We start from the raw sequence: 15,009 nt of genomic DNA, 5'->3' as shown, positions 1-15,009 counted from the left end.
ACATTGATTTGCTTCTATGTATGAATTGTGCTATATAAATACACTTGCTTGCTACACACGGAGGGCTGGACAGGGCCATAGAAGGGTATCAACCCAGCAGCAGGACCGGTGTCTGTTCCTTTGTGCAAGGAGGAACAGGAGGAGCACTGCCAGAGCCCTACAAAATGACCTCCAGCAGGCTACTGGTGTGCATGTTTCTGACAAAACTGTCAGAAACAGACTCCATGAGGGTGGCATGAGGGCCCAACGTCCTCTAATGGGACCTTTGCTCATGTAGCCTGAGTGTGTAGGCAGTTCTTGGATGATGAAGGCATTGATGCCATTGACTGTCCCTCACATTCCCCAGACCCGAATCCAATTGAGAACCTCTGGTACGTTATGTATCGGTGAATCCGACGCCAACAAGTATCACCACAGACTGTCTAGGAGCTCACTGATGCCATGATCCAGGTCAGGGAGGAGATTCCCCAGGACACCGTCCGCCATCTCATCAGGAGCATGCCCAGACATTGTTGGGAGTGCATACAGGGACATGGGAGCCATACACACTACTGAGTTGCAACGTGAGTTGCCGTGATGAAATTCACATCCTGAGATTTCAATATTTATTTACATTTTGTTCTCAATGAATTACACAAAGTGCAGTAAAGATTTTGATCTTTAATATGTTCCGTTTATCGAGACCCGATGTGTGATTTAAGTGTTCCTTTGTTTTGAGCAGTATAAAATAAGTTTCCAAAACCAACAGAATGTCTGTGTGTGTGTGTGTACCTGTGTGTGTGTCTGTGTGTGTGTCTGTGTGTGTGTACCTGTGTGTATGTGTACCTGTGTGTGTGTGTGTGTGTGTGTGTGTGTGTGTGTGTGTGTGTGCGTGTGTGTACCTGTGTGTGTGTCTGTGTGTGTGTACCTGTGTGTATGTGTACCTGTGTGTGTGTGTGTCTGTGTGTGTTGTTATGGAAATTTTGAACTAAGGTACATTTGAGAAATGTCTGTCTTTCTATTGGCTGGTATGTAAATCTTTACTTTGATTGTGACACACATGTCTGTATAATATCAGAGGATTATTAGGTATTTGGGCCATGTCCTCCTGCCTAGACAAAGAAGGGTGTCAGTCCTTTCTGTTCTTTAGGAACGTAGGAGAGGGGAATCTGGTATATGTCTTAGGGGTCATTCTTGATTGGTCACAATGGGTTGTGGGGTTAATCATCTGCCGACCTGGAGGTTGTCTAGATGCTTTAAGTTTCCCTTAAGGGTTGAGAAAGTTAACCACATGAGGGAAGACACCATGTCCCTAGTGTCAAGCCCAGGACATGTGATAGAACAAAGGGTGTGTGTTTGAATGACATGAGACCGATGGTCAACGACTTACCACACCTCTTTTTCTATGTAATAAATATGGATTGTTCATGTATGGAGTTAGAGACACCTCAGACGTTTATGTGTGTGTAAGCGGTTGACGTGTCTCTCATAATAGTCTCTGTGCATAATAGTTAATAAAACGGTTATAATGTACAAAGATAATTTTGTCTCTGTGTCCCTTACTCCGAGTGTCGATACATTGTAAATTTCCATCACAGTGTGCATGTGTGTGTGTGTACCTGTGTGTGTGTGTGTGTGTGTGTGTGTGTGTACCTGTGTCAGGGTCAGCAGGTCTCTAGTCCAGTGGAGTGAGGGGGACGGCAGGCCCCCTGTCCAGGAACAGGTCAGGTTGAGGGAAGAGGAATTCATCGCTGGCAGAACAGAGCAGGAAGGGGAACCTTCTGGAGGGTCTGGTATACAAGTGGCACAACATACAGTGTAACACTATTAACTTTGGTCTTATTGTGCATATGTGTGTGCTTTGCATGTGGGTGTGTGGGTGTAGTCGCCACAAACACAATAAATCTTGACAGAAGAAAAATGGTTTGATCCAGCTTAGAGGTCAGGCTTAAGTTTAAATTTTTGAAGCAGGGTGTACAGTTGTGCTCATAAGTTTACATACCCTAACAGAATTGTGAAATTTTGGGTATTGATTTAAAAAAACAGTATTTTAAGAACTAAGGGTATGCAGACTTTTAGGTTCATTAAATTTTTGTGTTGCCATGTTTTGTTTTATGATTGTGCCATTCAGTAATAACCTACAGTTGAATATTTAAAAAATAAAATAAATCTGTTTTGCCTTCTCCCTCATGTATCTTAAATTTATTTACATAATTACCAATTCTCTAAGGGTATGCTAATTTTGGCCACAACTGCACGTCACACCTAAATAGTTTTCCAGACAGTAATTTTAATGTATAATTTTTTTTAAATGATTTAAAATTATATAAATTCATTTTCTTATACAGATACATTACATTCCTACGATTTTCTAAAAATGCACCATATAAAAAATAAGAATAAAAACCAGATCCAACCCCTGGTTCACTTCAAAATGTGTTGTGGGCCAAGGCTTGAAAAACAGCATCTATGTCCGACTTGCAGACTTTTGAGGAACTAAGAAACATTTGAATAAATATTGTCAGAAAATGTGAATCTGGTCATATTCTGTGAATCTGGTCATATTCTGGAAAAAATTTCAAACCCTGAAAAAAGGGGTTTTAAATTCACTTTTAAATTCGGGACCAATAATAACCAATATTGCAATTGTTGATAATGTGAAACTGTAATTGTATTAAGACTGTATGAAGGTATATCTTGTTACATTTAAGCTCATCTAGATATTGAGGGATGAGAGGCCATCAGTTTTTAGATTCTCTCTCAAGGAATCACACTCTGCCAATCTCAGGAATATGAGACATTTACATTGGCCTTATGGCGTGGGAGAGTGGCTTGGGGGCCATTTACAATGTAAATGTAAAAGAATAATAGTGAAATCATCAAAACTTTGAAATAATGCATACAGAATCATGTAATATTCAAAAAGGTGTTAAACAAATCAAAACACTTATATTTTAGACACACTTTGCTTTGATGAAAACTTATCTGTCACTCTTGGTATTCTCTAAACCAGCTTCTTGAGGTAGTAATCTGGGGACTAGAGTAGATTTTGCTGTGCATACCCTTTAAGGAATTATTTAAATAAGGTACAAATAGGACACAATTATGTTCTATTGAACATGGAAATGGATGCAAAATCAAATGTTCATAGTCAGCCAAGTGATATTGATTTCATACCAACAACTTCTTATGTCTTGCCAATATTCAACAAGAACACTCATCATTTGTGTGCATCACCTATTGCCCAGCTACAGGGGTAGGTCAGACAACTTTAGATGGTTTTCTGTTTTAAGAAGCAGTTATTGAGATTCAGGATCAAGCTAAAGAAGCAGCTCTGATATACTGTATATGTTTTAAGGACACAAAAATCCTTGGCAAAATCCAAAAGTGTTTTCAGGATATTGAAAACCCTTTCAATTAAGTGAATTGAAACCAAACAAATATTTTGCCCAGATTTGACAAACTTGGTAAATAGAAGAAGCACATCTATCATGTCATCACCAGAACAGTCAATCAAATAATCTTAAGTTGCTTTCATACACTGGGTACTAGCCACTTTTGCCCAAAAGCATAAAGAATATATCTGGAAAAAATAAAAACACCCAATAGGACACTTTAAATGCTTGCAATGCACTGTGAATCCGGTATTAGTGTTGGAGAGCAATCCAACTAATCTAAGATCAACCAGTGGATTTTATAGGAATTTGAAAGCAGACTGTAAATCAACAAACACTTGTGCAAACACTTGTGCAAGCAAAAGAGCAGATGTGTGCAGTACTGTGTCAGCAGCAAGAAAATGTAACTTAAAGCTGACAAAAAAAATCAATTTATGAAACGCTGCAATGAAGTACATACAGTGTGCAACCCAATCACTGTGTTCAGAAGGTCGTTGGTTTGGACACTGTGTGAGAAGGTCACAGCAACCCTGTTACAATAGCTTTTGAAATATTTTAAATTCATTGAGAGAGTTCAGAGGTTACAGTTCATGGGGTACAAACCAGTTGTTAGAAGTCAGGGGTTACTCACAGTAGACAGTGAGGCTGATGGTCTTCATAGAGCGGGTGTTGAGGTACGTGTTCTGAGCCAGACAGGCATATGTACCAGTTTGAATCCGCAGAATTCTAGTTATGGTGAACTGGGGTCCTGTGTACACCTGACTGGATTAGAACCAATACTGTATATAAAACACCTGGATGGATTAGAACCAATACTGTGTATAAAACCCCTCACTGGATTAGAACCAATACTGTATATAAAACACCTAGATGGATTAGAAAACCAATACTGGCTGAATTCAAACTGATACTATGTGTTAAACACCTGGATGCATTAGAATCAATATCGTATATAACCCCCCCCCCCTTCCCCCCCAATTAGAACCAATACTAATACTATACACCGATCAACATTATGACCACTGACAGGTGAAGTAAATAATACAGATAATCTCATTATCACGGCGATTGTCAGTGGTTGGGATATGTTAGGCAGCAAATGACCATTCTGTCCTCAAAGTTGATGTGTTAGAAGCCGGAAAAATGGACAAGAGTAAGAATCTGAGCGAATTTGACAAGGGCCTAATTGTGGTGGCTAAATGACTGGGTCAGATAATCTCCAAAACTGCAGCCCTTGCGGGGTGTTCCCGGTCTGCAGTGGTCAGTACCTATCAAAAGTGGTCCAAGGAAGGAAAAGCACTTTACCGGCGACAGGGTCATGGGTAGCCAACGCTCATTGATTAACGTGGGGAGCGAAGACTGACCCATGTGGTCTGATCCAAAAGACAAGCTACTGTAGTACATATTGCAGAAAAAGTTAATGCTGGAACAGAAAGGTGCCAGAACAAACAGTGCATCACTGTTTGTTCTCGAATGGGGCTGCGTAGCTGCAGACCAGTCAGGGTGCCCATGCTGATCCCTGTCCACTGCCGAAAACACCTACAATGGGCATATGAGCATCAGAACTAGACCATGGAGCAATGGAAGAAGGTGGCCTGGTCTGATGAATCACATTTCCTTTTACATCACGTGGATGGCCAGTTGCATCGCTTACCTGGAGAACACATGGCACCAGGATGCACTATGGGAAGAAGATAAGCCGGCTGAGGCAGTGTGATGCTTTGGGCAATGTTCTGCTGAGAAACCTTGGGTCCTGCTATTCATGTGGATGTTACTTTGACACCTACCACCTACCTGAGCACTATTGCAGACCGTGTCTGCAAAAATGGTTCAAGAATGGTTTGAGGAACACAAGAACGAGTTCAAGGTGTTGACTTGGCCTCCAAATTCGATGCATTGTGGCCCCACCTCATAACTTACAGGACTTAAAGGATCTGCTGCTAACGTCTTGGTGCCAAATACCACAGAACACCTTAAGAGTTCTAGTGGACTCCATGCCTCGATGGGTTAGGGCTGTTTTGGGGGCAAAAGGGGGACCTACACAATATTAGGCAGGTGGTCATAATGTTATGGATGATTAAGGGAAATATAAAACACATGGAGTGAGTCATTATCTACAGTTTGGAGGAGTGGGTCGTCATCGCAATCAATCAAATGTATTTTGTAAAGCTTTTTTTATATCAGCAATTGTCACAAAGTGCTTTCACAAATCAACTAAAGTTAACTTCCTGTGTGGATCTGACAAGGCTATCAAACTGCTCTGATTACGTTGAGAACATTTAAAATTGTATAGTGTGAAAATAAGAACTTATTGAAGGAAATGGTCACTGCACACAAGAATTAAGCTCAGTTTCGTTTTGTACTACAAAGGCAGCCTGCCCATTAAGACCTTAGGGTTGATGTTTGTTTTTGGTCAACAGACGCCTGACATATGCTCTGGTATTATTGAAATACAAAAGGTCAAGTGAAATTTCATTTATTTTGAGTCCAGACAGAACCCTTTACTTACCGAGTCATCCACAGGAACATACGGTGGTTGGGCTATTTCTTATGTTATTTATTACCCGTTATCACCTTTGGTTCTGCCTTCAGGCTTGTTATTATTTTCTAAAAGGAAGATAACTTTACATAAAGAAAAATAATACACTCACTTTGTTAACTGTCTTGTTTTATCCCACCATCCCAAGGAAAAAGAGCCTGACTATTTTAGTCCTTTTACATTCTATGACACATCTAGCAAAAACATTACTACACAAAAAATGTAAAATTACATTTTACTATTTAAAAAATGCTTTGTTCATATGAAGCTTTTCAGCTGCAGCTCTGCACTGTGGGCTGGATAGAACAAACAATGCATGTGTTTTTATTTTTATGTGTAAAACATACCTGTTGTTGTAAAACCAGACATATTGACTGGGAGGATTGGCCTGAGCCTGGCAGAGAAGAGAAACTGTCTGTCTCTCCACAGCAGAGTATCCTCTATCTGTTATATTGTAGGGACTCACATCTATCTGGGGGACATCTGGACCATCTGGGGAGAAACACACAGTCACATCTATCTAGGAAACATCTGGACCATCTGGGGAGACACACACATTTACATCTATCTGGGGACATCTGGACCATCTAGAGGGACACACACAGTCACATCTATCTGGGGACATCTGGACCATCTAGAGAGACACACAGTCACATCTCTCTGGGGACATCTGGACCATCTAGAGAGACACACACAGTCACATCTATCTGGGGGACATCTGGACCATCTAGAAAGACACACACAGTTACATCTATCTGGGGATATCTGGACCATCTAGAGGGACACACACCGTCACATCTATCTGGGGGACATCTAGACTGTCTTGACACACAGTTACATCTATCTGGGGACATCTGGACCATCTAAAGACAAACAGTCACATCTATCTAGGGACATCTGGACCATCTAGAGAGACACACACTGTCACATCTATCAGACAAACATAGTCATATCATGTCATTAGACGTTAGTAGTCTGCCTTAGTGTGTAGAGTTGAGGTTGTAATGTGCAAGATGTGGTGTGTGTATACTAACAGATGACGTCCATCCAGATGCGGTCAGACCGTTCCTGGTTGACCTGGTTCTGGGCCACACAGCGGTACCAGCCTGTGTTGTTACGGTTGACAACTGTCATGTTCAACATGTTGCTGTTGCCCTGGCTGACGGTCTCGACCAATCCGCTGTTAGTCTCACGCTCCCACAGGAAGTAAAGAGGCCCAGTGCCGTTTTCCAGGCCGCAGCGCAGCCACACCGAAGATCCCTCCTCTGGTGACGTGTCACTCAGCAGAATATAGGGTTTACTGACTGGAACTACACACATATACATACCAGTTAGGTTCACTTCATTTATAATTAATTACATGTATTTCTTTGCCAATCAATCTACATACAATGCCCCATAATGACAAAGAAAAAACACATTTTTGAAAATGTTCCTGCACCAGACACACACCTGTCTTGCTCTGACATTACATGTCAGGGCAAAATTCTAGCCATGAAGTCGACCTCTGAGAATTATGTTGAGGCATGGATCAGGGTTAATTACGTTAAAAATAATTGCTGTTGCATGGAAACTTCTCAAGAGCACATTGGGCTCCATCATAGTGAAATGGAAGAAGTCCATCACATCACTGTGAAATGGAAAACATTTGTAACCACCAAGTCTCTTCATAAAGCTGGACAAATTAAGTAAACAGGCGAAATGGACCTAGGTCGGGGATGTGACAAAAACCCCAATGGCTAATCCAACAATGCTTCAGAGGTTCTCTGCATAAATGGGAGTACTTGCTATAAAGACAACATGGCTAGACAGAAGTCACTCTTGGGTAAAAAGCCAAAAGGACTTTGACAGCATGAGGAAAAATATTGTATGTTTCCGATTAACCTATAATAATAAGGCTAGAAAATGAAGGTACCACTCGTAATCTGGCTAATAACATCCTGCTGTTTAAGCCATAACTAAAAATCCTCAAAGCTGGTAGAGGCATAACCAAGAAGCCTTAAAGCTGGTAGAGGCATAACAAAGAAGCCTCAAATTTGGAAGACCCATAACCATGTAGCCTCAAATCTGTGAGTAGTGAAAAAGTAGTGAAAAAGAGTCTGAATACTTGTGTGAGGTGCATGAGATATTTACATTTTCAATAACACATGTCATTGTAGTGTCTTGTGTGTAGATTGATTGCAAAAAATAAATGTAAGAAATTATTGTACCGAGACTGCAGTTCCTAGTCAGCCTGTCTAGGGGATGTTTTGCATAGCAGGTGTAGGCCTGTCCATTCTGGGTGGAATTAGAACGAGGTACCAAGATGTTGGAGGTCTCCACTCCTTGGCCCCTATAATCTCCATTAGGCACCTCCCACCAAACCACAGCCCTGGGAGACCCTCCTAGAAAGATAATTTTATTAATAGTAGTATCAATTATTACAGTTTCTTACAGTCGCTAGGACACATTTCCCAATACTTAGGTCACTTTTTCAAAACTCTTCACCAATTGCTTTGGCACAAAATGCATTCAATGACTACATCTTTCAAATTTCATTAATTATTTTCTCACTTCGACACAACAACCACCAAAACTCTGTGTACTTACAGGCCAATTTGCACATGCTTACATACTGTTTTCAAAACTGTTAAACTTAAGTTCAAAACAATAACATAATACAAAGCTGAATGTGACAGCAATTTGCTACAATTCTACAGTCATATTTTAATGAAATATATTTTAAATCTTAAAATTAGATGCTATAAAAACAATTGGACAATTGGACCAACCACAGCTGATTCTCATTGTAGATGAACATCTACACAGTTGTTACTTTTTCAATTTCATTACAAAAAGGAGACAACTGCTGAGTAGTTTTGCATTGTGATGTGGACCCAGCCAGAAAATGGACCCAGCCAGAAATAGAAGTGGCTGAAAGAGGAAGAAGAGTGGTGGGAGGGGGTGAAGAACATGTATGTGTGGTGGAAGAAGAATAAGAGGAAGATCAAGAGCTGGAGTCTCAGATGAGATCAGAGCTACTGTAATTGATCATGTAGTAAATCATGGTCTCTCACTGAGAGAGGCTGATCAGAGAGTGCAGCCAAATCTGCAACACTCAACAGTGGCATCTATTGTTAGAGTTTTCCGGCAAACCAACTGGTAACTTGTATTCTGCAAGGGCATTTGACTGAGTTGCACATTGCAGAAGTAAATAGACTTGTGTGTAATTGTTTTTGCATATCTGCTTAGGACTCAATGGTTACCTCACACAGGTGGGAGAGGAAGGATGTTCACTAATGTGCAGGAAACTGCCATTGTTGATGTGGTCATCAGAAACAATTACATAAAACTCATTGAGATTCGAGACAGAGTCTTGGCAGACGTTACTTTTGCAAATATTCACAGTGTAAGCATAAAAACTATTTCTAGAGTCCTGAAAAAACATCAGGTAAGGATGAAACAGTTGTACACTGTGCCTTTTGAGAGGAACTCTGAACATGATTGGGAAGAGAGCCACAGTGGATGTCCTGGGCCAGAGGAGTGCCAACATCACAATGTGCGCAGCAATATGGACTGCTGTTACACAAACCACTAATTGGGCCATACAACACTGAACATCTCCTTGCGTTCCTGCATGACCTCTATGGAAGGGTTGTGCTAGGTGAGGAAAGGGATGGAGAGAAGAAATCAGCCAACATTTACAATTGTATGGGACAATGTGGCATTTCACCACTCCCGTGCAGTCACTGAGTGGTTTGCAGCCCATCCCAGAATGGTGTCACTTTTTCTCCCATGGAAGTGGAAGGTTTATGACCACCATCCACATGATCAAATATCCCTTCTGGATGCAATGAATGCTGGATGCCTGGACATATCAGCAGAAGATTGTCAGGGATGGATCAGGCATGCCAGAAGATTCTTTCCTAGGTGTATTGCCCTAGATGACATAAGATATGATGTGGATGAGAACCTGTGGCCAAATGGAGAAGACCGAGTAGATTAGCATTACTATTGTATCAGTGGATGGTGTGCATACAAATTCTTGTATTTTGGAATTACTGCAGAAAATAAATAATTAATAAAAGACATAAAACATATTGTGGCTTTCTGAATCATGTCTGATTCATTCCAGTAAAATACATTGCAGTGAATTATAAACAGAGATGTGTCCTTGTTTTACACAAGAAAACATTGTAAAATGCTACCTGTTGTTAGTGTTTTTTAGGTCATTGTTTTGTGGGTGACAAAGTGTGTTTGTTGTCTGTCAACATTTGCTAGTGTTCTGGAAGAATTAGTTGATTTGAGACATGTATGAAGTGATTTGGTAGTTTTAGTGCATTTTGAAAGTGAAATGAACTACTGTGCCGAGCTGAAAGTTGGTTTGGAGAACTGTGTGCAGAGTTTTGAAAAAGTGACCTAAGTATTGGGAAATGTGTCCTAGCGACTGTAAAAAACTGTAATATTACTATTATTTATTATTTTTGTTGTTGCTGTTGTCACCTTGCCAGGAGCAGGACAGCAGCAGGTGCTGGTTTGTACTGGTGGCATTAGCAGAACACACCAGACCACCAGAAGGAGACCCTGAGGGAGAGAGCTAAAGATCAGGGTCAGTGCTGTGTGTGTTTCAGACTTAACTGTTTAATGGGCACCAATCTGTCCCATTTACATTAACCCACGAGCAAGCCATATGTCACTTCAATTCACCCCTAGACAGCACAGTATGAACACTACTACCTGAGCTACTAACTAATCCTATTGCATGACATAAGTATTTGATACATCAGAAAAGCATAACTTAATATTTGGTACAGAAACTTTGTTTGCAATTACAGAGATCATACGTTTCCTGTAGTTCTTGACCAGGTTTGCACACACTGCAGCAGGGATTTTGGCCCAATCCTCCATACAGACCTTCTCCAGATCCTTCAGGTTTCGGGGCTGCCGCTGCACAATATGGACTTTCAGGTCCCTCCAAAGATTTTCTATTGGGTTAAGGTCTGGAGACTGGCTAGGCCACTCCAGGACCTTGAGATGCTTCTTACGGAGCCACTCCTTAGTTGCCCTGGCTGTGTGTTTTGGGTCATTGTCATGCTGGAAGACCCAGCCACGACCCATCTTCAATGCTCATACTGAGGGAAGGAGGTTATTGGCCAAGATCTTGCGATACATGGCCCCATCCATCCTCCCCTCAATACGGTGCAGTCGTCCTGTCCCCTTTGCAGAAAAGCAAATCCAAAGAATGATGTTTCCACCTCCATGCTTCACGGTTGGGATGGTGTTCTTGGGGTTGTACTCATCCTTCTTCATCCTCCAAACACGGCGAGTGGAGTTTAGTCCAAAGAGCTATAGTTTTGTCTCATTAGACCACATGACGTTCTCCCATTCCTCCTCTGGATCATCCAGATGGTCATTGGCAAACTTCAGAAGGACCTGGACATTCGCTAGCTTGAGCAGGGGGACCTTGCGTGCGCTGCAGGATTTTAATCCATGACAGTGTAGTGTGTTACTAATGGTTTTCTTTGAGACTGTGGTCCCAGCTCTCTTCATGTCATTGACCAGGTCCTGCTGAGTATTTCTGGGTTGTTCCCTCACTTTCCTCGTGATCATTGATGCCCCAGGAGGGGAGATCTTGCATGGAGCCCCAGACCGAGGGAGATTGACTGCCATCTTGAACTTCTTCCATTTTCTAATAATTGCGCCAACAGTTGTAGCCTTCTCACTAAGCTGCTTGCCTATTCTCCTGTAGCCCATCCCAGCCTTGTGCAGGTCTACATTTTTATCCCTGATGTCCTTACACAGCTCTCTGGTCTTGGCCATTGTGGAGAGGTTGGAGTCTGTTTGATTGAGTGTGTGGATAGCTGTCTTTTATACAGGAAACGAGTTCAAACAGGTGCAGTTAATACAGGTAATGAGTGGAGAACAGGAGGGCTTTTTAAAGAAAAACTAACAGGTCTGTGAGAGCCAGAATTCTTAATGGTTGGTAGGTGATCAAATACTTATGTCATGCAATAAAATGCAAATTAATTATTTAAAAATCATACAATGTGATTTTCTGGATATTTGTTTTAGATTCTGTCTCTCACAGTTGACGTGTACCTATGATAAAAAGTAGGAAAACCTGCAATATCGGCAGTGTATCAAATACTTGTTCTACTCAATGTATATACGTGTACAGTATACAGTCTGTTTATGTATTCTGATGAGTGTGTGTATATATATATATGTGTGTACAGCATACAGACTGTGTATATATTCTGATGAGTGTGTATATATATGTGTACAGTATACACTCAGTGTATATATTCTGATGAGTGTGTATATATATGTGTACAGTACACAGTCTGTGTGTGTACTCACAGGCCCTTGCAGTGCATTGTGTGGAGGTGTTGAGAGCAGGGTGTGTCCCCAAGCAGGTGAACAGAGTGTTGTTGGAGGTCTGGGATCCAGACTGCAGTACAGACACATATTCTGCTGGCCACGCCCCTTCATCTCTAGGCTTTAGCCATTCCTGGAGTAGTAACAACAAAAATAACAACAATTACATTTGTTAGCAGCCTTTTAGCATCTGTGTGTGTGTTTGTTTGTGTGTGTGTGTACCTGTGTGTGTGTGCCTGTTTGTGTGTGTGTGTACCTGTGTGTGTGTGTGCCTGTTTGTGTGTGTGTGTGTGTGCCTGTGTGTGTGTGCCTGTGTGTGTGTGCCTGTGTGTGTGTGTGTGTGTGTACCTGTGTGTGTGTGTGTGTGTGTGTGTACCTCTGTCAGGGTCAGCAGGTCTCTAGTCCAGTGGAGTGAGGGGGACGGCAGGCCCCCTGTCCAGGAACAGGTCAGGTTGAGCGAAGAGGAATTCATCGCTGGCAGAACAGAGCAGGAAGGAGAACCTTCTGGAGGGTCTGGGAGGCAAGGGGCACACCATACAGAGATGATTGAAGTCATGCACTATAGGTCAGGACTAAGAGGTTAGGAGTAAGATGTGAAGGGTTACTCACAGTAGACAATGAGGCTGATGGTCTTCATAGAGCGGGTGTTGAGGTACGTATTCTGAGCCTGACAGGCGTAGGTACCAGTGTGCATCCGCAAAATCCTACTGATGGTGTACTGGGGTCCTGTGTACACCTGACTGGATTAGAACCAATATGGTCTATAAAACACCTGGCTGGATTAGAACCAATACTGTCTATAAAACACCTGACTGGATTAGAACCAATACTGTCTATAAAAAAACTGAATGGATTAAAACCAATACTTTCTATAAAACATGTGGCTGGATACTGAATATAAAATACATGGCTGGATTTAAACCAATACTGTTTCTAAAGAGCTGACTGGATTAGAACCAATATGGTCTATAAAACACCTGGCTGGATTAGAACCAATACTGTCTATAAAACACCTGACTGGATTAGAACCAATACTGTCTATAAAAAAACTGAATGGATTAAAACCAATACTTTCTATAAAACATGTGGCTGGATACTGAATATAAAATACATGGCTGGATTTAAACCAATACTGTTTCTAAAGAGCTGACTGTATTGGAACCAATACTGTACATAAAACACCTGGCTGGATTAGAACCAATACTGTCTATAAAACACCTGGATGAATTAGAACCAATACTTTATACAAAACACCTGGATGGATTAGAACCAATACTTTCTATAAAACATGTGGCTGGATACTGAATATAAAATACATGGCTGGATTTAAACCAATACTGTTTCTAAAGAGCTGACTGTATTGGAACCAATACTGTACATAAAACACCTGGCTGGTTTAGAACCAATACTGTATATAAAAAACCTGAATGGATTTGAACCAGTACCGTCCAAAAATACTTAATGCCGTTGATGTTTTTGTCCCCAAGATAATGAAGATTATGAAGGGGCTGGACATGCTGACATAGTGAGTTCTGATTGGTCTGCCAAATTATAGGTTTCTGTTATAACACCCATACTTGTTCAGATGAATTGCAACCTCAGGTATTTTAAAAGCAGAAAATTGCAATCACGTTGCTACAGCTGTGAACCACATCGCTGCCCTAAATTTAGCTGGTGTTATCATTAATCTCAAATTGTGATGCCATGATTCATAAGAATAATCTGATGATGATGAGTAAATCCCAGACTTTGATACTGTTGAATACGTTCAGGCAAAATTGAGGCATTTCATTGCAGTGCCAATGAAAAACGCTAGCTCGTCTTGTATAAAACAACTGTCCATGGATTACATTTACAAGCAGAGGACAACCATGGAATCTATGATAGAGACAATGAAAGATTTACAGATTCTTGGAGTATTGAACACCTTGAATGTGAACGGTAGCAAAAAGACAGATGTGTAAAAAAGGTGATCAGACTAAACACAAACAACAAAGGACTTTGTATGTAATCAGAGGATATAATTTCAGTCTGCCGCAAATCATTCCTACATGTATAAGGGTAAATCTAAGGTTTTCTAGCTAGCTACAGATAATTCTTGTGTCTCTTTTTAAAAAGTTGTCAGAAAGTTTTTTGCATTGCTATTTAGCAAGCTATAGCTAATGCTGTTGCTGTTACCATTAATTTGCCAGGTAACATTAAGTAATCCGCTACAGTAACTAACATTTCCTGGTTTCTAGCTTGATTGTTAGGTTGCTATCTTTACCTGATGATTAGCTATAATGTTAGTTAATAGTACTGTAACATTTCATGTATGGTGGCTTTATTTGTTTATTTATTTGGTTTGATGTGTGTTTGTTGGAGACCAACCATACCAGTTTAGCACAAGATGCGTTAGATGGCCTCAAGCTGTGATTGCACTTTTCCAAAGCATGGCGGAGCTAGAACACTGAAAATGCTATTAGTTCTCGAAAATTATTTTCTGAACGATGGTTGCACACAATGTTTACTATGTTCGTAACATTACAGCTCCTAACTTCCTTTGAAGTGGAGCATTGTAGAAGAACGCATCTTGTGACAATTCGCAAATTGACTTTAAAACCGGCAGTAGGCTATACTGTATACTCCCCTAATTGGCCACAACATATTACTCTTTTTAGAAATCAGTCGTTTCGTATAGTGGTTGAAATAATGATCATGTACCCGGTCGTCAAGGGGAGAGTAATCCAATTATTTATT

At 40.9% G+C, this 15,009-nt stretch overlaps 1 protein-coding gene across 3 annotated transcripts in view; it reads right to left on the bottom strand.

The window, feature by feature from the left end:
• Nucleotides 1-15,009, bottom strand: part of LOC105007791 (hemicentin-1) — an 87,696-nt gene that overhangs the window by 49,002 nt on the left and 23,685 nt on the right. For all 3 annotated transcript variants that reach the window (XR_004575910.1, XM_034293058.1, XM_029120749.2), the window contains exons 12-20: nt 12,880-13,010; nt 12,647-12,783; nt 12,253-12,403; nt 10,396-10,476; nt 8,124-8,297; nt 6,948-7,223; nt 6,261-6,405; nt 4,006-4,136; nt 1,633-1,769 (exon numbers count right to left, since the gene is read on the bottom strand). Coding sequence is in view for 2 of the 3 variants with exons in the window: in XM_034293058.1 (XP_034148949.1) it covers nt 1,633-1,769; nt 4,006-4,136; nt 6,261-6,405; nt 6,948-7,223; nt 8,124-8,297; nt 10,396-10,476; nt 12,253-12,403; nt 12,647-12,783; nt 12,880-13,010 (1,363 nt within the window). In the remaining variant the exon portion in view is untranslated. The remainder of the gene's footprint in view (nt 1-1,632; nt 1,770-4,005; nt 4,137-6,260; nt 6,406-6,947; nt 7,224-8,123; nt 8,298-10,395; nt 10,477-12,252; nt 12,404-12,646; nt 12,784-12,879; nt 13,011-15,009) is intronic.

The sequence above is a fragment of the Esox lucius genome, chromosome 7, assembly GCF_011004845.1.
Source record: "Esox lucius isolate fEsoLuc1 chromosome 7, fEsoLuc1.pri, whole genome shotgun sequence".
Classification (NCBI taxonomy): Eukaryota; Metazoa; Chordata; class Actinopteri; order Esociformes; family Esocidae; genus Esox; species Esox lucius.
Note: the sequence above shows the minus strand (reverse complement) of the source record. Positions and strands in the feature narration are given on the sequence as shown.